General features: G+C 43.5%; 1 protein-coding gene across 1 annotated transcript; it reads left to right on the forward strand.

Moving 5' to 3' along the window:
• Nucleotides 1–755: 755 nt before the first annotated feature.
• Nucleotides 756–24,408, forward strand: LOC138751150 (uncharacterized; the record flags this gene model as incomplete). The annotated part of the gene is made up of 3 exons (XM_069913212.1): nucleotides 756–830; nucleotides 9,139–10,378; nucleotides 24,287–24,408. Coding segments are annotated over exons 2-3 (1,316 nt in total), but the record flags the coding sequence as incomplete, so codon positions are not given.
• Between the last annotated feature and the right edge of the window lie 128 nt (nucleotides 24,409–24,536).

Below are 24,536 nucleotides of genomic sequence, written 5' to 3' on the forward strand. Positions count from 1 at the left end.
TCAGGAACCACTGCATTCCAAAATTCAACAAGCCTTTCACAGTCGAACCACCGCAAGACCAGAAACTCCACCCTATTCTTCAACCCAAGACGATGCTCTAAAAAATATATATAAGGTAAGGAGACATTGAAATCGGTCAAACAAAAGATATCAAATTATCGGAGATACCTTTGTTTGTTCAATAATCTTTTTAAAGTAGAGAGAGCAATAAACTGCATGAACCTGAACTATTGAAATATGCCAGTGGTAAAATTGTGCAGCTGCCTGCTCAAGATTAAAAACAAGTGCAATAATACAGAAAGCGAAAGCCGTCCTCACTGCATTCCATCTTACTGAAAGTTCCCTGTCACATGGCCACTTTGACCTTGTAAATGTAGACACTCGAGCAGATGCCGGCTTAGGTCATGAGCTATTATGAGATTTAGTGAACAGGAAGCAGCGATTATGGATTGAACTGATCCCGAAAAGTTGGTTCTCCTGTACTTCTGCTCAGTTTAACAGTGGGATTGAGTGAATTTGATTTTGAGGCTCTGATAATCACCTTTCATGGGATCTTTGGTTTCTACATCCTAGAACAACTGACAGGAAATCCAATATCTTCAGGCTTCTTTGAAGAACAAGTCCAACGAAGGAAATTGAAACATTCTCTCCTGAACTCTTAATACTTCTGCTTTGATTTAAATTGAATTATGTTCTGGCGAGTGATTCACAATGTATTTTTGATGTCCAAGAAGTTTTGAACCAGAAGTAATGACAAAAAAAAACTGCATTAAGGCTTGGGAGAACAATACTTTATTTCTGGATGATTTGACCAGACTTGGATGCTTCCAGTGAGTAATTGTTAATCTCTTAGCCCCTTACCAGGAAAGATATTCTTTTTCTTTGGCTTGGCTTCGCGGATGAAGATTTATGGAGGGGGTAAAAGTCCACGTCAGTTGCAGGCTCGTTTGTGGCTGACAAGTCCGATGCGGGACAGGCAGACACGGTTGCAGCGGCTGCAGGGGAAAATTGGTTGGTTGGGGTTGGGTGTTGGGTTTTTCCTCCTTTGCCTTTTGTCAGTGAGGTGGGCTCTGCGGTCTTCTTCAAAGGATATAAGGTAGTAACAATATGGTAAGTGCAGAAATACTTCATGTTTGTCATTTGGAATGTGAAATATCTTGTTTAAAATGGTTGTTGAGGCAGAGGTTATACAACTTTTCAGGAAATAATAGAATAATTATTTGAAAAATATGGATTTTAGTTGATGTCCCATTCAACTAATGGAGTCCCATGACTTCCTGTGGAGTCTGTCATATAACATGCTGAAATTCCGCATTCTCTCAGGCAAATGTAATTGGGAATTCTTTCATTTCTAAAAATAGCACATCTATCTGAAGGACAAAACCAATCAATCAAAGTGCAATTTTACCAGGAGTGGAAACTGAAATATAAGCTTATTTTCTGATTGAGGTTGGACTCAAAGGAGAGAGGGAAAGAAAGGCTAAATGAGCTTCAAACTGGTTGCCGAAAGAAGCAGAAATCTGTTTGAACAGTTTGTGAAAAGTCTCCAGCACCATCCAATTAGATGCTGTTGGCCCGTTGAGGATATTCCTCACCTCTATTCAGCATTTTTTTTTGCTCAATGGCATCTTCACTTTCTCAATGATCTCTACATTTTCTCATTACAAATTTGAAAGCGAATCAGCACATTTTTTTTGGAGATAAGGTTTTCGGTGAGTGATCATCTTCCTTTCTGATGTTTTGCAGTTTTGTTGAGATGTTGATTACAGTTTTCAATTCTGACAAAGGCTTCTCCATCGAATTTTGCAAATGCTGGTGTCCATGTTGTGTGTTCCCGACTATTCCAAATTTTGAGCAGATTTGTCATCTCTTCACATCGCTGTTGGTGTGAGTTTGCTCTGTACAAATTGGCTTCAGCATTTTCGACACTGACAGTGACAGTATGTCAATGTCAAAAGTAGTTCATGGCTTGCAAAAGTAATTTTGTTCCTTGGAATACAACACAAACATGTGAATCATTCTGGCACATTTCAACTTGCATATGCACACAAAATGTGGAAAAAGACTCCCCATACAATGCACAGTCAACACACAAACACATGCTATACAAATACACATGCATGCCCCATGTGTACACACACAAGCACTACATACATGTGTGTGCGTGCATGTGCACCCCCATTTTTAACAGTGCAACCTTGTGCTTGTGTACAGATTGTTAACATTCTCCATAGTTGATAATGACCAGAAATTTAGGAAAGGCTCACTGCTTGATAAAGAAGCTATTTTATTTTAATTTTTGGGTGAAGCTGATTTCTTCACCCTTCTGACGGAAATATTTATTCAAGCCTTGTTCTATATGTTGAAGGTGATTCACTGAGGTGTTAATTTCAATGCTTATGGATCTTATAAATCGAGGCAGGAAAATTGTTTTCACTGGTAGATGAGATCAGAACTAGGAGATACAGCCTCAAGATTCAGGGGAGTAGATTTAAAACAGATGAGAAAAAATGTTTTTTTTTCCCTCCAGAGAGGAGTGAATCTCTGGCATTCTCTACCTAGGGAAGTGGTTGAAGCTACTTCACTAAACATATTTTAAGATTCAGTTAGGTAGATTTTTACATTTTTAAAAAAAGCAATTGAGGGATACGGGGAAAGGTAGGTGGGTGGAGTTAAATCGATGATCGGATCAGCCATGATCTTATTGAATGGCGGAGCAGGTTTGACGGGCCGGATGGCCAACTCCTGCTCCTAGTTCTTGTGTATTGCTACAAACCATCTCTTTGAAGCTACTGCTTGGTTCTGGAGAGTGGCATTCCTTCCCCAGCTCTCCCACCAGCACATCCTCACTATCTCTGAGACGAGCTGGACTAACTTGCAACTCAATTGACATGACTCAGAACCACTTTTTAACCTGTCCCCTCCCATGAAAGTGGCTTTAAGTGACTTCAAATGTCCTAGAATCATAAAGAGGGGGGGAGGGAGCAGGTTAACTGGTAAGTCATAAATAGATATAGGTGGGAGAGTAGAAGAGAAGCTGAGGTGATGGGGAGGGGTAGCTCTGAATGGAGAGAGGAGGAAGGGGAATTTGGAGGAAAGGAGATAGAGGGATTGAGAAAGAGACTTGGGGCAGGGTGGTGGAGGAGGAAGGGGGTTTAATGTAAATTGGAGAAGTTAAAACTGTTTTGGTTGGAGAGTACCCAGACGTATTGGACTTTTTCTCCTATTTGCAGATAGCCGTGTTTAGGCAGTGCATAAGACAATGGATAGACATGTACGCGAGGCAATAGTGTTTGGAATTAAAATGGTTGGTTGCTGAGCAGTCTCTGTAATTCCAGCAGACAGAACGAAGGTGCTCAACAATTTTAATTTGATGCTGCATGACCTGCTGAATTTCTCCAGCACTTTTGTGTATCGTCTTTAACATACAGTTGTTCATTCATTCCTTCCAATTATCCTGCCACTGTAATGGTGGCAGACAGAATGAAGGTGCTCCACAAAATGGCCTCCCAGTTTGCATTTAGTTTCTCCAATGAAGAGGAGGTCATCACAGGAGCACTGGATTATCCCTGCAGTTTCACAAGTGCTTCACTTGGAAGGACTGTTTTGGGCCCCCGAATGGTGGTGAAGGAAGAGATGGCAGTGAGCTATCTTCTTGAACACCCAAAGTCCATTTGGAGAAAGTGTTATCAGAATGCTGTAGGGTAGAGAAACTCTACAGGATGATTTTGCAGTACAATTCCAAGCAAGAACAGTGTGTTAAGGAGGGAATTTGAAGGTGATGCAATTTCCTTCTGGCTCCTTTCCTTTCTGGTGCACTCAATTGCAAATGAAAAGTTCTCACCCTGGAATTCTCCACTACATTTCTTCAAGTTGTATGCTCCTCTTCCATTCACATCTATTGCATTTATTACCACCAATGTCCTCTCCTCTACATCAGTAAGATCAAGAGGCAACTTTGCAAAAGCTTTGCATGCACCTGTGTTTGATCCACAATGGCAATGTGGAACTTCTGGTTGGAAGCAATTTCAATTCCCATTTCCACACTGACCTGATTGTCTTCAGTCTCTTCCAATGCCAGGGTGAGGCCAAACATAGAATAAAAATGTAATCCCTTGAATTCTTCCCAGAAGGTCTACCACCCAGTGGTAAAAACATTGAATTCTCCAGTTTCATTGTGAAGCATTCTCCTTCCCTACTCCACTTCTCTCTCCTACCCTACTCCACTTCTCTCTCCTACCCTACTCCACTTCTCTCTCCTACCCTACTCCGCTTCTCGCTCCCACCCGGCTCCCCTTCCCGCTCCCACCCGGCTCCCCTTCCCGCTCCCACCCGGCTCCCCTTCCCGCTCCCACCCGGCTCCCCTTCCCGCTCCCACCCGGCTCCCCTTCCCGCCCCCACCCGGCTCCCCTTCCCGCCCCCACCCGGCTCCCCTTCCCGCCCCCACCCGGCTCCCCTTCCCGCCCCCACCCGGCTCCCCTTCCCGCCCCCACCCGGCTCCCCTTCCCGCCCCCACCCGGCTCCCCTTCCCGCCCCCACCCGGCTCCCCTTCCCGCCCCCACCCGGCTCCCCTTCCCGCCCCCACCCGGCTCCCCTTCCCGCCCCCACCCGGCTCCCCTTCCCGCCCCCACCCGGCTCCCCTTCCCGCCCCCACCCGGCTCCCCTTCCCGCCCCCACCCGGCTCCCCTTCCCGCCCCCACCCGGCTCCCCTTCCCGCCCCCACCCGGCTCCCCTTCCCGCCCCCACCCGGCTCCCCTTCCCGCCCCCACCCGGCTCCCCTTCCCGCCCCCACCCGGCTCCCCTTCCCGCCCCCACCCGGCTCCCCTTCCCGCCCCCACCCGGCTCCCCTTCCCGCCCCCACCCGGCTCCCCTTCCCGCCCCCACCCGGCTCCCCTTCCCGCCCCCACCCGGCTCCCCTTCCCGCCCCCACCCGGCTCCCCTTCCCGCCCCCACCCGGCTCCCCTTCCCGCCCCCACCCGGCTCCCCTTCCCGCCCCCACCCGGCTCCCCTTCCCGCCCCCACCCGGCTCCCCTTCCCGCCCCCACCCGGCTCCCCTTCCCGCCCCCACCCGGCTCCCCTTCCCGCCCCCACCCGGCTCCCCTTCCCGCCCCCACCCGGCTCCCCTTCCCGCCCCCACCCGGCTCCCCTTCCCGCCCCCACCCGGCTCCCCTTCCCGCCCCCACCCGGCTCCCCTTCCCGCCCCCACCCGGCTCCCCTTCCCGCCCCCACCCGGCTCCCCTTCCCGCCCCCACCCGGCTCCCCTTCCCGCCCCCACCCGGCTCCCCTTCCCGCCCCCACCCGGCTCCCCTTCCCGCCCCCACCCGGCTCCCCTTCCCGCCCCCACCCGGCTCCCCTTCCCGCCCCCACCCGGCTCCCCTTCCCGCCCCCACCCGGCTCCCCTTCCCGCCCCCACCCGGCTCCCCTTCCCGCCCCCACCCGGCTCCCCTTCCCGCCCCCACCCGGCTCCCCTTCCCGCCCCCACCCGGCTCCCCTTCCCGCCCCCACCCGGCTCCCCTTCCCGCCCCCACCCGGCTCCCCTTCCCGCCCCCACCCGGCTCCCCTTCCCGCCCCCACCCGGCTCCCCTTCCCGCCCCCACCCGGCTCCCCTTCCCGCCCCCACCCGGCTCCCCTTCCCGCCCCCACCCGGCTCCCCTTCCCGCCCCCACCCGGCTCCCCTTCCCGCCCCCACCCGGCTCCCCTTCCCGCCCCCACCCGGCTCCCCTTCCCGCCCCCACCCGGCTCCCCTTCCCGCCCCCACCCGGCTCCCCTTCCCGCCCCCACCCGGCTCCCCTTCCCGCCCCCACCCGGCTCCCCTTCCCGCCCCCACCCGGCTCCCCTTCCCGCCCCCACCCGGCTCCCCTTCCCGCCCCCACCCGGCTCCCCTTCCCGCCCCCACCCGGCTCCCCTTCCCGCCCCCACCCGGCTCCCCTTCCCGCCCCCACCCGGCTCCCCTTCCCGCCCCCACCCGGCTCCCCTTCCCGCCCCCACCCGGCTCCCCTTCCCGCCCCCACCCGGCTCCCCTTCCCGCCCCCACCCGGCTCCCCTTCCCGCCCCCACCCGGCTCCCCTTCCCGCCCCCACCCGGCTCCCCTTCCCGCCCCCACCCGGCTCCCCTTCCCGCCCCCACCCGGCTCCCCTTCCCGCCCCCACCCGGCTCCCCTTCCCGCCCCCACCCGGCTCCCCTTCCCGCCCCCACCCGGCTCCCCTTCCCGCCCCCACCCGGCTCCCCTTCCCGCCCCCACCCGGCTCCCCTTCCCGCCCCCACCCGGCTCCCCTTCCCGCCCCCACCCGGCTCCCCTTCCCGCCCCCACCCGGCTCCCCTTCCCGCCCCCACCCGGCTCCCCTTCCCGCCCCCACCCGGGACCCGGGTCCTCACCCACACACTTTCTTTCCAACCCAGTGCCATCGGTGCTCTGTGATTGGTAAGGGATTGCTTAAGGTGGCATGTGGCTGGAAAGAAATAAAGTTTGAAAACCACTGTTTTAATTGTACCTCATTGACTCGTGATGTGCCAATATCAATTTTTCTCAAGCAAAATATTTCAGTGACATTTGGATCGAGAGCAGGGATTCTCAACCTTTCCTTCCCACTCGCACACCATCTTAAGCAATCCCTTACTAATCACAGAGCAGCAATGGCATAGGGATTATTTAAAGTGGTATGCGAGTGGGAAAAAAAAAAGGTTGAGAATCACTGTTTCAACCCCTCCCAGCCCTCTGTGGCCCAGTTTCTATCCCTTCCACTACCTGCTCCATCTCCCAACCAACACCTCTCACTTGATCCCTTATCCCTTGATCCCACTGTTCCCATATATTTTAGTTCCACTCACCGTCATCCTTTCGGATCAGACTCCATCATCTGCACCCCCTTTTTGTCTCCACATCGCCTCCCAGCCTTTCCATTTTTCCCACCCCACCTGACTCCATCTACCCTTCAGCTCTTCCTCACCTGGCTCCACCTATTGCACGCCACCACTTGCTGCACCCCTTCCACTCACCTCTTTATACCAGCTATCACTTCCAATCCAGATGAAGGTCTCTACCCGAAATGTCACCTGTCCATGCCCCTCCTCATGTATTTCCTGATCCACTGAGTTCCTCCAGTGGCTTATTTTTGTTCTGGACCACCATATCAATGATATCTTGTGTCTCCATCTTGCCCACATCCACCCTACCAACTGTCTTTGTGAAGGTGGTTTTAAATGCCTTCAAATATCAAAAAATCATAAAATTTCCCCCATTGATACCCATCCCTTTTTAAAAATAATTTAGACATTGAGCATGGTGACAGTCCATTTTGGCCCACGATTCTGTGCCACCCCAATTTACCCCCCATTTACCTAAACCCCCAGTATGTTTTTGAAGGGTGGGAGGAAACCGGAGCCCCCAGAAAAAAAAACCCATGCAGGCACAGGGGAGAACATACAAACTCCTTACAGTTAGCATGGGATTCAAACCCCAGACCAGTCCCCCATCACTGGCGCTGTAAAGGTGTCACGCCAACCGCTTTGCCCCTAATATAACTTGGGTTCATATGACTTACCTGGTTGTGATCCAATTGGTAATGTAATATTAAAATATGAACAAAGCTGAACATTGTAGATTTTACTCAATGTTTGCAATACACTGAACACTGCTGCCAAGATAATTGATGAAAGGGTGAAAGCAGGTTTTGCAGAAAGAGATTCCATTTTTGTTTTAAAGAGTGGCGTGGATTACTGAGGTTGATTTGGATTTGCCCAGATCATTTTTCTCCCTTACCTCTGCTGTGACAAGGCATCATGCAAGTCAAGATGTCAACTGATATTTCAGATTCTTTCAATTGACTTTTGAACATGGTTTAATGAATAGAAAACAGTTTTTTTTTTGCTGTGAGGAAAGATTAAGTCAATTTTGTTCGTGTAAGAGATAAGGTATCAAAGCTGATGAAAACCTTACCACCTCCAGCGAAATGAGACAAAACATTTGAATCTTTGGTTAAACGAGATGAACAGCATAAATGTCCTTCGTGAATCTTTTGTTCCATCAGCATTCAGATGAAACTATGATAGACTTTATTTCGATCTAAAGCTGATTATTCCACATTGCGTGCATGTCAGAAGTTTGGAGGAGTATCCTGTGAATCTGGAATCCTCGATGTGTGAAATGAAAATGGTCTCCTTGGTTAGGAGGATTAGGGCATAATGGTTAGCATAGCAGTTAAGCACAACACTATTACTGCGCCAGCGACCCAGGTTCAAATCCCATCTTGTCTGTAGGGTGTTTGTACGTCTGCCCCGTGGCTGTGTGGATTTCCCCCAGGTGCTCCAGTTTCCACCTGCCCTTCAAAACATGCAGGGATTGTAGGTTAATTGGCCAGCACAGGCTTGTGGGTTGGAAGTATCTGTGTTCCTGCTGTATGTCTAAATTTAATTTTTTTTAAAAATTGATTGTTGGCTCGTTTCTTTGAAACAATAGCAACAAACAAAAAAGACACCATACTTACTCATTAAATTTTCACTATTTCAATTTGGGGTTTTCCTTGCATATTTTAGGAGATACAGCCCAGTGGCAGGCCTTTCCAGTCTACGAGCCTGTTCCACCCAATTAACCTGCAAACCCCGTATGTTTAGAAGGTGGGAGAAAACCGGAGCGTCAGGAAGAAGCCCACGAAGAGCTGAGGAGAACACACAAAGTTCTTACAAACAGCACCAGGCACAAAGCTGGATCACTTGCACTGTGGTAGCACTGCATTGGTCACAAAGCTAACGATACCATGAACCCCTGACCAGGCTAACACAAGGGGAATTGCCACTTCTGCAATGGTTGTTGCTGAATTGAGAACATGTCAATCTTTAAATATGGTTCCTTTAACTTGATTGTCCCTTCTTTTCAAATGTTTTTTGTTGTCTCTTACCCACACGAGATGCCCCTTCTTATCCTTCATCAGACCCCATGAGGACTCTTTCAGCTTCTCTCGTCATAGGCTTCCCCCAACTTTTTGCCTCCCAAAAGGATTTTAGCCCCAAAACTAGCCTAAAATTTGGTCATCATTCTTTTGATTCCTGGGGGCACTTGGTTTAAGCAATTGCTAGTTAATTATTTTTAGTTATATTTGTCAGTCAATGGAAGATATTTCACAAACTTTTTTTTACTTTCAGATTTTTCTGATTGGACTAGGATATTCCTTGGATATAAGCAATTAACATGGAACCTTGGAGAATTGAATTACCAGCGGACAAAACTTCTCCAGATCTTTGGCAGTGTCCTATTCCTGCTGGTTGGGACTTGGCTGATCCATTAGTACAAGATCTGCGTGGTTGGCATTTAGAAAGTGATGCACCCCTGAATTTCCCTCAGCCAATGCCCAATTCAGTCCACTTTCAAAGGACTCCAGGAGATGATTATCCATTGGATCCACTGCCTCGTTACCAAATGCCTTACCCACAAATGTACATGAATTGTCACCTGGATCATAATGGAACAGAGATTAGCAGTCAAGAAATTGACTGCGGGCAACATGACACAGTGTCTCAGGGAGCAAAAGCAGCAGCTTTTGCGCAAAATGCTTTCTATTCAAGACACCAAGAGGAAAGGCCTTTTGATTGGCACCTTCCTTCCAACCAAATGTACCATGGACAAGATTCTTTCAGTTTCCAGAGAAATCCTGAATATGGATATGATAAAGCAATTGTTCAAGAATTGGCTGCAGAGCAGCGGCCTCACACCACAGCTGTTCCATATCCAGTTAGTCCAAAGCAGGAGCTGTGTCCATATCCATTGACCTCTGCTCCTCAAATGCCAATTCCAACATCACCTTCCTTGGACAAAGAAAGTGGCTTGATGAGCCATGGTTGGTCCTCATTTGATCAACCATTAATGCCCAGTGTGGCAGAGCCTTGCCAGATTCTACCTGATCTACAGGCCTTGAACTATGACCCAGAATGGTTGTCAGTTGGTTATCAAGATGAATCGACTCCACTGGTTCAAAATGCCATTCCGGCTAGCCCTCATTCACCTCTCCATTCTCATTCAACTTTCAAAAGAAGCCAAAGTAAGGAATCGGAGCAAAATGTGTCGGCAGAAATTATGATTGACCAGTTCCGACAAACCGCAGGACCTGAAGACTATTCCATCTCCCTGGGTTCATCACAGTTATCAATTGGTTTTCAGACCCTAAGGTATCCCAGTATAAATGATGGTAACCAATGTTTGGACTCTGCTTCATTCTCAGAGCCACCAATTGGTTACAGTGCGGGGAACTCTTTTATAGAACCATCTCTACTTGTGCCACCAGCCTCTTCAATGAATCTTCCTCAGCCAGATGTTCGGACAGAGCCATCAATTTTTGACTTGCCCATCCCTGACCACACATTCCTGTTGCAACCAAGAAAAGACTCTGTAAGTACTGTTTTGTGAATTAGAACATTGATTAACCTTTAGGTAGCAGTTGATCAACCCATTTTATTCCTGCATTACCAGAGAGATATTTCCAACACTAAATTTCTTAAGAGTATTCAGCTTCAATTGTCTGTGTTCCAATGATCTAATGAAGATCTACATCAGTGGTTTTCAAACTGCCCCCTAAACTCACATCCCACTTAAGCAATCCCTAAACCTCTGTGATTGGTAAGGGATTGCTTACGGTGGAATGTGAGTGAAAAGAAAAAGTTTGAAAACCACTTTCTTAATCGTACTTCATTGACTCGTTATATGCATGGTTTCATAACTCCAAGGGAAATGGGCCAATGACCATTTTTCTCAAGCAAAATATTTTAGTTACAATTGGATCAAGAGCAGTGATTCTCAACCTTCCCTCCCCTCTGCATCCCACCTTAAGCCATCCCTTACCATCAATATAGATAGACACAAAGAGTCAGTCTCTGAAAGGGCAAGTAGGAGAGATGGAGAGAAAGATGCTTTAAGATGATTGAGAGTCAAGACAAGAAGAGATGTTAAAATGTCTGTGGCAGAGTCAAGCATTTAAAAGTGAAGATATACATGGTTAGAATAGAAACTCAAGGTAGGGCTAGGTGTTGAATATTGTGGAGGGCTGGTATAGGAATAAAGAGTGCAGCTTCAATGCATACAATAGACCAAGGACTCGAATCAAAATTTATTGACATGGACATGTCACAAAATTTGTTGTTTTGTGGTAGTGTTACAGGCGCAAATATTTTGATAAATTGCATTCATTAAATGAATGTGTTAATGCAAAAGTAGAGAAAGTGAAGTACTGACCATTAAGAAATCTGATGGCAGAGGGGAAGAAGCTGTTTTTATACTATTGGGTGTTCAACTTCAGGCTCCTGTACCTCCTTCCTGATGGTAGCAGTGTGAAGAGGGCTTGGACTGGGTGGTGGGGGTCGTTGAGGATAGAGGCTGCTTTTTTCTGAAGACACTGCCTCTTGTAGATGTCCTTGATGGAGTGATGCCCATTACAGTGTTCAACAAGTTCACGTCTTTGTGGTCTTTTCCTGTCCTGTGCATTTGTACCTCCATACCAGCAGTGATGCAACCAGTCAGTATGCTCTCCATAGTACACCTGTAGAAATTTACAAGTATCTTTGCTGTCATACCAAATCTCCTCAAACTACGGCCTAATTTCTCCAACAAATTTTTTTTAACCTAATAATTACAAAAAAAGTATTAGGAACTTGAAACTTCTCCTTAATTTGATTGGAAAAATTAAAAACTTCCCTATTTCAAAACAATCTTCAACTTTTTAAAATTCCCAATTTATTCCATATTTTCTGAGTTCAAGGACTATGGATCAGGTAGAATCTAGCAAGGCTCTGCCACACTGATTATTAGCAGTAAAGGGAAATGGTTTATTCTGATATAAAGGCATTTTCGCTGAAATCTTTCCTTTCCCACCTATCTGATAATCAATTTTATTCCATATTTCAATTAAATGTTTCAAAATTGGTGGATCTATACCAGTTAACAATATTGAATTCCACTTATAAATCAATTTGACCATAAACTTCTTATCAATTTTATCTAACTCTATATTGGCCCAAATAGATGATTTATTCAGATCAAACATTGCATTAATAAATTTAAATTGTGCAGCTTTATAATAATTCTGAAAATGAGGAAGTTGTTGACCACCTAATTCAAATTTCCAAGTTAACTTCTCCAAAGATACCATATTTTTTTAAATTATTACAATTAAATTAAGGTCTTTATATATATACATATAAAAAAAATTGGGGTACCAAACAAGGAATAGATTGAAAAAGATATTGGATCCTCGGAAAGATTTATTTTAATACAATTCACTCTGCCTATTAAAGTAATAGGTATATCATTCCATCTATTTAAATCATCTTTAATTTTATTAAATAATGAAACATAATTTAACTTGTACATTACCTAAATTTTTATCAGTTCTAATACCTAAATATTTAATTTGATTATCTGTCTACCTCAATTGAGTACAGATTTACAGAGATCATAATCTCCTTCAACTAACGGCATAACTTCACTTTTATCCCAATTAATTTTATAACCAGATATTTCTCCATAGTCTTGTAACTTTTTATATCAAGAAACTAAAGAATTTTCAGGATCTGTTGTATAAATCAATACATCATCTGCAAACAAACTAATTTTATACTCCTCTTTATTCACTTTAATTCCTTTAATACCAACATCTTGTCTTATTAATTGTGCCAATGGTTCAATTGCTAAAACAAACAATGCAGGAGATAAAGTAAAACCTTGTCTAGCTGATCGTGTTAGTGAAAAAGGAGAATTGTCCATTAGTAACTACTTTAGCCAAAGGATTTCAATATAAAGCTTTAATCCAATTAATAAAATTTGACCCAAATTGAAATTTTTGTAAATCCTTAAGTAAATAATTCCATTCAAAAGCCTTTTCTGGATCTAACGATGAGTCTAATGCTGGATCCAATTGTCTCTGAGAACTATGTATTAAACTAATTAATTTAGCTACATTATCAGCAGAGCATCTTTTCTTAATAAATCCAGATTGATCTAAATGGACCAACTCAGGTAAATATTCATTTACTCTGTTAGCCAAATCTTTAGCAACAATTTTATAATCAGCATTTAAATCGATATAGGTCTATAAGACTCAGGTTTTAATAAATCTTTATCTTTCTTGGTTGGGTATTACTGCTATTACAGCATTTGAAAAAGATTCAGGTAAAGAACGAGTTACAGTTGCTTGTTTTAATACTTCCATTAATGAAGGCATCAATAAATCTTTACATTTTTTTCTAAAATTCAGACATAAATCCATCTTCACCAGGAGATTTCCCATTTTGCCTAGAATTTAAAGCTTTAATAACTTCTTTCAACGTAAACGGGGAGTTGAAATCTTTTCAAGCTTGGCAATTCAAAGATGGTAATTGAAGCTTCTGTAAGAAATCATTAATTTCTTCTTCATTATTCAATAATTGAGATAAATATAATTTGGTATATAACAATCATTTATATCCTGTGGTTTATAAGTAATTTTAGAACAGCATTAATAACCCTTGAGGCTTGCTCCATTTTCAAATGCCAAGCTAAAACCTTATGTGCTCATTCTCTCAACTCATAATACTTCTGTTTAATTTCTCAGTCCTATAAATCTAAATTGAATTATAATGCATTTTTTTTATTTATCAGTTCTAACCTCTTTTCTCCAGATGGGTTTTTTTGTAATTTTTCCAAAATCATAATTTCCTTCTCTAATTTATCTTCTTCCTTAAGATAGTTTTTCTTAATTTTAGTCGAATAACATTATTTGACCTCTTAATGCATCCCATAAAACAAATTTATTATCAACTGAATTTGTGTTTGTATCTAAATATATCTAAATATATTTTACTTCTCATAAAATCACAAAATTCTATATTTCTTAATAATGATGAGTTAAATGGATAAAAACGGAGTACCTTTTGGAGTTAATTACCCCACTGGTGATGCTTCATTCCTTTGCAGCTGTGTGATTTGAAGTCCAGTGTGAAACATTTTCACAATGGCCTCTGTTTTAACAAAGCACATGAGAATTGCAAATCAAATAAGTTGGTAGATTGCGCATCACTGGCATAGATTTTCACAAGCTTATGCACAAGGACTGAGTCCAAGTTTAGAGCTTGTGAAATAGTTTGGAAGGTGCAGGGATAATTGAACCAAGTTTAAAGAAGATCGTGTCAGCATTTCCCATTACAAAACGGCTTGTATTGCACATCATGGCAAGATTGGCTGTGCACTGATGCAGAATATCACTTTCCCTGTGATGGTCGTCAGCTAACATCCTCGCCTACTCACTGGCTCATTTAAATAGCAGAAATGCAAACTTGAGGACAGAGGTCAGGTTTAAAATTCACAGGAATTTTAGGAGGGGAAAAGCCAGTGATCATTGAGGGATCAAGGGTGATCCTCCTGATAAGGAAGTTGCATCTGCTGGGTCTAACCACCTCCCTCTGGAATTGGATTCTCGACTTCCTGTCGGGGAAACCACAGCAGTCAGGATCGGTACTAGCACTTGCATCACACTGAGCGTGGGGCCCCCCAGGGTTGTTGGGTTAGTCCACTACTATTCCCTCTGCTGACCCACAACAGTGCAGCTAATCACAGCTCAAACTACATCATCAACTTCGCTGACAACACAACCACGGTGGCCCTTATTAGTAAGAATGATGAGTCAGCGGAGAGAGATGAGGTTCAGTCACGAATGGACTGGTGCAGAGCCGACAGCCTGTATCTGAACGTTAATAAAACAAAAAAATGGTTTTTGACTTCAGGAGGGCCCAGGGGGAACTATGATCCACTGACCATTGAGGTCATCAAGAGTATCAAGTTCATTGGAGTGGACTTGGTGGAGAATCTCACCTGGTCTCTTAATACCAGCTCAATAGCCAAGAAAGCCCAGCAGTGCCTCTGCTTCCTGTGAAGGCTGAGGAAAGTTCATCTCCCACCCTCACCACATTCTACAGAGGAAGTATCGAGAGCATACTGTGCTACTGCATCACCGCCTGGTCTGGAAGCTGCACCTCCTCGAACCGCAAGACCGCAAGTCCTTCAGCGGAAAGGATCATTGGAGCTCTCTTCCTACCATGAAGGACGTCTACAGCACTCGAGGCAGGTGAAGGGCCATAAACATTGTGACGGACTGCACACACCACTCATATAAACTGTTCTCCCTTCTGCCATCTGGTAGGAGGTACCATGGCACTCGGGGCCCTTGCATTCAGATCGGTCAACAGTTTTCCCCCAAGCCATCAGGCTCTTGAACTCTAGAACTTATGTGGATAGTGTCCCATGGATTTTTACTGTTTTCGTCTTAATATATTGATATATTTAACTTCTATTCTAACTTGTATTTAAGTAAATCAGCTTCATGGAGAAATGCTATCTCTTTACCATGTGAGCAGGGTATGAATGATAAATAAAGGCGAATTGACTTAAAAGGGTGAGCAAATTTAAATTCCTGGGAGTCACTTTCTCAGGGGAACTTTCCAGCCCAACACACAAATGTTATTTACAAGAAAGCACAGTTTGCCGAGGTTTAGTTATTGCATGGAAAACCTTGGCAAACTTCTACAGATGCGTGGTGAAAAGTGTGCTGACTGGCTGCATCACGGACTAGTATGGGGGCACCAATACCTGCAGAAACTCTCCCCACCATCGAGAAAATCTACATGGAACGCTGCCGTCGGAGAACAGCAGCAATTATCAAGGATCTACACCACCCAGGACATGCTCTCTTCTCGCTACTGCCATCAGAAAAGAGGTATAGGTGACTCGAAACTTGATCCACCAAGTTTGGGATTAATTGCTACCCCTCAATGGCAAACTCAATGAGTGATTCATTGAAGAACTTGTACTTTGCACATTATTTATTTTCTGTATTGCACAATCAATTTATTGAACTCTACTTGATTTACATTTTTTCTTTAATACGATTTTTTGCAATACCAATAAGTAGAAATTCTGTCTAGCCTGCAAAAAGAGCCTCAGGATTGTATGTGATGTCATGTATGTATTCAGACAATAAATCTAAACTTTGAATTTGTATTTGATAAAATTCCAAGCATATCCTCACAAAGATAAATGAGAGAAATTTCATCTGTTAAGCGCCTTTGCAACTTGTAGCATGACCCAAAGTACATTGTCGAACTACTTTGGAGGTGCAGCTTTTCAGAGCTGCCTGAGCGACGTGTCGAAATTAGTTAGCACCTTAAGTTGAACTGCCCTGTTCTCACCGAAAATGAGGCCCCAGTTCTGAACTTTGCTCAGGTCTTCACAGTGTGGCATGAAATGGTTGCCTTCAAACTCAGAGCCAAGAGTGTGTTCATTCATCCATAACGAGCAAAATAAATTATAACAGCTCAAGCTTAATCACACAGATTTCTTGATCTTGCAAAAGCATGAATTAGATTGCTGCAATGCCACTCGTTTCCAATGAGCCATTATATTAATGTCACATTTTAAGAATGTCATAACCATAAATGTGCCAGCTTTAAAATAGCTGTTAAATAAGAAAGTTGGTGATTGGAGTGCAAGATATAAAAAAAAAAATGCAGGAGGTCATCTATAGGAAGTGAAGTATGTCCAACATTTCAGCCTGAACCCTTCATCGAGATATGAGAAGAGGAGGAAGGGGCAGGGGGAAGAGTACAGACTAACAGGTAAGAGGTTGTAGCTGGATACAGATAGACACCGACTTACGACGCCCCCGACTTGTGATATTTTGAAGTTACGCTGGTCACAATCCGGCACTTTCAGGTCTCAAGTTGATGTTGTCCCGCACTTGCGATATGTGGCGCAATGATGCGCCTCTCTTGCGATGCTGGACAATTGTAGCACTAGCATGAGAGTAGCGTTCAGCAGACACCAGAGTCACACCAGAGTCACACCAGAGTCACACCAGAGTCACACCAGAGTCACACCACCTAAAGACTTGCATTGTGTCGTATAAAATTTGGGTCGTGTCAAATTTGCGTCACGTCAAATTGCACTATAATAAAAGTCTTCAGTGTCTAAATAAAATTTAAATTGGAAAGACATTAGTGTGCATTCCAGTAATGTTTGTCTTTTTCAATTTAAATTGTGTTGTAATAAAGATTTCCAGCATTTAAATTTAAAAATAACAGTAGAGTGTGGTATTAATTCAACTTGCGGTGCATTTCAGGGCTTCTGCCAAATAAAACTGTATGGTGATAGCACAAGATACTGTACATTTAATTCACTGTTTGGCCGATACTTCTGTTTAAGGATGTCTTTTGGAATTTCCTCAGTCCGGAAATGTTCACAGGACAATGGAGCCCATAAATGGGGTATGTGTGTAAATGGATGATGTGATCCTATGGGAATACACACAAAAAAACAACACAATGAGAGGCTCATCAAAGTGTTACAATGCATCCAGCAGTAGGGATTAAAGTTAAACAGAGAAAAATGTCAGTTTGGTGTGAAGGAAATCACCTTTCTGGGAGATAAACTCTCAGAGGCAGGTGCAGAGCCAGACAAGAGCAAGATGAAAGCAATTTTAGAGATGCCAAGACAAAAAAGGCACATTGAGAGTCCTGGGAATGATCAATTTCATTGGTAAGAACACACCAAACCTGTCTTCCAAAGCCTTGTACCTAAGGAAGTTGTCACGGGACAAATGTGAATTCAAATGGACAGACAACCACAAGGGAGAATCTGGATGACTGAAGACAATTCTCACTACAGAACCAATACTTTTCATGTTCTTTGATGCATCCAGAAAGAATAAAACATCTACGGACACTTCAAAAGATGGAATAGGTGCCATACTACTTCAGAGAAGATTGGAGGCCAATAGCATATACATCAAGGATGATGACAACATCTGAATGTTGAAATGCACAGATCAAGAAAGAGCGTCGAAGTCTGGTCTACGGACTCGAAATTCCACAGTTATGTGTATGGTCTACCAACATTCATGGCAGAGATGCCAAGAATCCAAAGATTGATGATGAAGCTACAATGTTACAGCTTTAAACTGGTGTACACCCCAGGGAAACCTATTGTTTTAGCTGATGCATTATCCAGGGCAACGTCACAGAGTGATGCACACAATGAGAGTTCCACAAAGACGTGTGAATCTGATCACTGAATCTCTTCTTGTATCTGACATGAAATCTGAGCAGGTACCAGCTGAAACAGAAAAGGAGACAGTTCTTCAGAAGGCCATCAAGAACCTGAATGAAAAATGGCCTAGAGGTGAATGTCAACCATACTGCAACATCAGAACTGAGCTGAGTGTTGTCACTGTGCTTTGACTCAGACAGAGCAGAATTGTCATTCCTCAATCACTGTGACAAGAGATGCTGAAAAGGGAGCATAAGGGGTACATGCAAGAGGAGGGCCAGAACTGCAGCTTATTGGCTATGGATAAGTGCTGACATTGACAAGATAGTTTCAACCTATGAAACCTGTTTGAAACCTCATGCAAAGCAGACAAAGGAACCCATGATGATTGTTGTACCAGCATAGCCATGGCACAAAGATTGGACTGATCTGTTCCACATGGGTGGAAAGAATTACTTCCTGGTATTGATTATCTATTGAACTATCCAGAGATTGCGCTGCTTCCTTACATTTCTGCTGCTTGAGCGATCCTATATATGAAATTAATCTTTGCAAGACACAAAATTCCTCTAATTGTCTACAGTAAAAATGGACCATGCTACAGTTGTGGAGAGTTCCAGTACTTTGGGGAAGATTATGATATCTGATATGTGACTTCCAGTCCTCTGCATCCTCTGTGAAATGGTAAAGCAGAGAAAGGAGTTCATATAGTTAAACAGATGCTCAAGAAAGACAGTGGCCCAGATCTGTACCTAGCTCTATTGAGTTATAGACCTTTGCCACTTGAACATGGCACGTCACCCACTGAACTTCTTATGGGACATAGACTATGCACCACACTTCCCTACTCTGCAGACCCAAGCAGGATCTGAGATGTTGAACGGAAACAAAAGCATCTGCAAGGGAGACAAAAGGCAAACTACGACAAGTCACCGAGAAGCTTAGGGCCACTGGCACAACATGACACAGGGAGACTCAGAGATTCCAACACTTGGGACAAAAAAGGCTACTGTTCTGGGAGAAATAAATTCACTGTCAGAACCGAGGAGGGACATACACTCAAAAACACCAGAGATGCTGCAGGAGCAGATAAATGCAGAGGATTTAGCCTGCACAGAAACAGAGAAAACATGACCCATGCTAGACGGTAGTGGACCAGTAGAGCTGACAAAAATACCTATGTTAATAAGATCCATATGAGTTGTCAAAGCTCCTTACAGACTGAATCTATTAAAGAAAAAGAACTGCACAATTAAAAGTTTGTGTTACTGATGTTCATGTTATGTTTTGTGTTGATCTTTAAATTGAAAGAATAGTGTATTGATGTGTTATGTTTGATTAAACATCTCCAGGAAAGGGCATGTAGTGATAGAGTGCTACCAGCAGGAGGAGTCAGAGACAGTGTGTGCAGCATCTGGGGAATGTTGCATCTTGAGAATCCTGTTACATCTTGGGTAGATTCAAGAGGGAATGCCTCCACATGAGGTCTGGCACGTCTATGCTCTATTCTTAGTGCTGTTTGCTTCGTTAATAATTGTTTCTATACAGCTACGAGTACAGTATGGAACAGTCACACTAGTTGTTTTAAAAAAAACCCATGTTTCTTTATTGTAATAAAAGAAACATCACAAGGGTTGGGGGGGGGATCTATAAATGGAGAAGGAAGGGGGTGGAGAGCTGGAGGAAAGAAGACAGATGGATTGGGAAGGGAGAGAGATGGGTAGTAGATGTTAATGACATCCAGTTGGAGAGTCCCCAGGTGGAAAATTAGGTGTGGCTCTACCAATTTACAGGTGGTTTTGGTTTGACAATATATGAGGTGATGGGCAGACATGTCAGCATGGGAATGGGGTACAGAATTGAAATGGTTGGCCACTGGGAGATTCCTGATACTGATGTGGACAGAGCAAAGGTGCTCAATGAAGCGACCTCCTAGTCTGTGTCCAGTCTGTCCAATGTAGAGAAGGCCACAAGTTGATTTTGATCCCGTCAGCAATTCATCAGTAGTTATTGAATGGTTGTGTTATTTCCACCAAGGAAGCATTGGTGCGCAGGGGCTCAGTGCAAAGGGAATGAGGCCAAACTCATTCAGACTCCAAAAGTATCACTTCTTTATCTTTAATAAATTGTTGATTATAAAGTTTAGATCTGACACCGGGCAAAAAAGGGATGGTCATTGCAATGCTCTTGAAAATTGAAGGTGTGGATCAAATAGCTCTTTTTTTTTATCCTTAGCATTCAGTGACCCTTAATACAGATGGATAAAATGATCCTGCTGGATTTCATGATTGAATTTTTACCTGGACAATGAATCGTGGCTTGCAGTCTAATACTGAGACCTCACTTGATCCTTCTGAGAGGGGAAAAAGATCCCAAGGAAGGATTTGGGGCAGTTCGATGTAGCTCCCGAGCAATATTCATCTGTTATCTAGCATCTCTAAAACAGGTTTGCAGGATTATTTAACAAATGAGCCTCAGCGTTGTCACTCTGATGGCGTGTCAGAGGTACTCTGGCACAAACTTCAGCTGTGAAAGCATTCTGCAGGTTCAATATCTGCCATTTCTTTTGACGTGCACCTCAGAACCTTAACAAATAGAATACGTTGTTTCCTTCAAAGCTGACCATCCCCCTGGTACCTTAATTTCTAACTTGTACTCCTGCTGTGCGGAGCTTCGAGCCAGAGAACAATTTGTTGCAGGTGGTGGTAGCCCAATATCTCTCTTTAATTATGTTGCATATATTCCATCAGAGCACAGCCAAATTTTGCCATTTTATGTCTACATGCCCTTTTATAATGGAAATGTACTGTGTAATCATGTCACACACCAGTTTAAACATGGTTCAATTATCCACCCACTCTTGCACTTCACTTGATCTATGCTTAGACTTCCTGTATCAAAGCTATTGAAAATCTGTTATGTTCTATGTGCCACTTCATCTCACTTGAAATCCCTATGTGCTTGTGTGAATTGGTTTATCTGTGTGACTGTTCCATACTGTACTCGCAGCTGTATAGGAACAGAAGTGTCACTAATTGCTCCCTTTGGATCTGCCATGACTCCATGCTGTTTACATGGATTTCCTTCTTCTACACATCACTGACACTCCCACTACCCTCTTATTCCAAACACAGCAGAATGAAAACAAGATGGTGCACACACACACACACACACACACACACACACACACACACACACACACACAGCAAGTCAGGTAGCATCTGTTGAGGAAAAGAGACAGTCGAAATTTTGGGTCGAGTCCCTGCGTCACCTTGAGCTTCCTCCAGCAGTACGTCCTTTGCTCAAGAATCTACCGTCTCCAAGATCAAGATGATGTTTAATTCCAATCCATGCGCTTTAAAAATAACTCGCAGAAGAAGTTAAATTTGGAAAAATAAATATCCAGCAGTAAATTCAAATGGTTCTCGCTTGCAGATAGTTTAAGTTGCGTGGACTGTGCACTGGAGGATGACCAATTATTTCACTTTAATACATTTTTCATTTGCGGTTTTATTGAAACCCAAACACGATCATGTGTCTCTAAAACTGATTAATTGGATACAGCACACTACTACACATCCTAATGATGGCCAGTGCGGTGAAGTGGTGTCTTGCAAGATGAATGCCTTACGGTGGTGACTAAAGTCTGGTACTTTGCTTTAACTGCAGCAGCTCAAACATTTATAATAATTAATGTTGATGAAGGAGCAAGAAGAAAATGACTGGTCGGAGAAGGAGCTGAGTAGCTGGTGAATGAGAGATGGAAGTAGTGAGTCCATGACAAGAGGCTTACGGCAGTATCATAATGAAATCAGTATGGACAGTATGACTTGAATATGGCTTGAAAGCTGAAGTATAGAAAAAGAACATACTAAAAACAAGATTGACATTCAGGATATTAGGCTTGAGGCAGGGGTGTTACCATGGAAATGCACACCCTATCCAAAATCTCTTGCCAGTGCTGTGGCATAAAGTGTTTACAATATTTTTTTTTAAAAAACATCACTACTCGGCCACTAATTAGATGGACTGAATTATCCTCTGTAATATGAGGCTAGGATTGTGAACAAAATTAACCAGTCATGCCAACCAGTATGTGACCACCCAAAATTAACTTGTGTTTCCCATCCCTTCTCCCCAAGTCTCAAAGTATACATGGAGAAGTTTGCCAGGTTGTTTGCAACTAGCACTGTGCTCATTTAATAGATTTTTTTTTCTTTTTAAAATATTTTTGTTGATTTTAATAGGAAAAACCCTTTATACGTGATTTCTAACTGATTATATAATTCAATTCATAGTATATACATTACATATATAAATTGTAATACAGAATCTAAACTATCATTATTAGGCAACATATCTTGCTCAAAACCTCAGATTCAGTGGTTCTCAACCTTTTTCTTTCCACTCACATCCCACTTTAAGTAATCCCTAGGCCATCGGTGCTCTGTGATTAGTAAGGGATTACTTAAGGTGGGATGTGGGTGGGAAGGGAAGGTTGAGAATCACTGGTCTAGACCCAATTGTTATTTTGCTTGAGAAAAATTGTCATTGGCCCATTTCCTTTGGAGCTATGAAACCGTGCACATAACGAGTCAATTAGGTACAATTTTAAAAGTTTTTCTTTCCACCTACGTACCACCTTAATCAATCCCTTACTAATCATAGAGCACCTAAGGCATAGGGAATACTTAAAGTGGGATATGAGTGAAAAGAAAAAATGTTGAGAACCACTATGTTGAAGATAGAATTAAGAATCCCTTCTAGGGACTATAAATCTTCATCCTTTTCTATAATGTGATCATTATTAATTGTCCACTATAGCCTGGTTTTCTCTAGAAATAAAAGAAAATAAATAAGATAAAAGACCCCCCCCAACACTAATCCTACCCCTCCCACTAAAAAAGGTTAACCTGCATCTAGAAAGTAGATATAAATCAAATTGTGACTCTTGGACATCAGACAGGGCATTCACACAACTACAAGCTGTGATAGTCATCCATGAATGGACCCCACATCTTGCCAAATTCAATCTTGATATCTTTAATGCTATATCTAATTTTCTCCAAATTTAAGTAAGACGTAACATCATGCAATCATTGCATATGAGTAGGTGAAGAATTATCTTTCAATTTCATCAGAATTGCTATTCAACAGTCTTGAAGATGTTGACAAGCAATTATTAAGTTAATCGTCATTAAAGCCAAACTTCCAGTTAAGTATGTCAAACAACTTTCCAAAAATAGAAGCACCTGAACAAATTTATTCCTTTGATTACACTGGACAATGAAGATTTTGCTTCTTGAACACTTTTGTGTGTATTTTATGGATTTTGAGCTGGTGATCACAAAAATCACCTTAACACTTTCCTATCATGTACATTTTTTAGATATAACCTATTTTTTGTGATTTCCTGTCATATTTCAAGTCTACTTCTCACATACATGTCATTGAAAATTCATTTCCTGAATTTGCAATTGGGCTTCTTCTCTGCTGATCTCGGTGCCATCAGTGATGAACATGGTGAAAGGTTTCACCAGGACATTGTGACCATGGAAAAGCAGTGTCAGGGTAACTGGAATCCATCAATGCCGGCCAACTATTGTTAGATACTGACACGATAAGCATCAGACGTTGAGTACAAATGAAAATCAGCCGCAAAATATTTTTAGTTCAACTGAACAAATGCAAAAGGTCAGCATCAAGATGCGATTAAACATGCCAAATTCCATAAAAGTTCATGTAATGTTCCTCCAGTTTACCTACGTGATGCAGCAAATCTGAAATTATCTTTGTATTCAGTTTGAAGATCATCATCCCCAATTCTTTCAGGAAGCAAACTTTTTTTTGGTGGGGGTGGAGGGGGGGTGGAATTGATGTCCAGTGCTATTTGTCATGTTGGGAGTGGGATGTCTGTCTTGTGTTGACGTCCTATGGCACATGGTGCAGAACTGGGAATCCAAGCTGTAGGACTCTCCCTGTGTTAATAATCTTGAAAGGTTTATTTATATCTCCAATCCTTGGGTGGCTACAAAGCAATCATCTTTCACCATACCTGTTCAGTAATGTTCTGGTTAGGACAATTAAGGAAACCCTGACTTACATGTACATCGTCTAGTTACAGATTTCTTAGTTCTTCACATTGCTCCCAACTACTGTGTGCTGTTTAAGGTATTGTTCTTCAGTATTTGGGACGACTGATTTCAATTTGTCCTTCATTTCTGATGACAGTTTTCTACTTCCTTTGATTCGAATGATGTACTACTGCCTTTGCAGTGTCACCAGGTGAAATTGTTACGTAAACCTGAGGGGAGCAATGAAGAGATTGCCACCTTCTCTCATTTCTTAAAACGGTAAGTCACAAATGCTGAATGGATGCTCCCAGTAAATTCTGATTGGCTCCAATTACTTTCAGAATATGATGAACAAACAAAACTAAAATGAAGGTTTCACAATATTGACTCCTTCCCATAATTGCCTA

This window comes from Narcine bancroftii, unplaced genomic scaffold (assembly GCF_036971445.1).
Source record: "Narcine bancroftii isolate sNarBan1 unplaced genomic scaffold, sNarBan1.hap1 Scaffold_762, whole genome shotgun sequence".
Classification (NCBI taxonomy): domain Eukaryota; kingdom Metazoa; phylum Chordata; class Chondrichthyes; order Torpediniformes; family Narcinidae; genus Narcine; species Narcine bancroftii.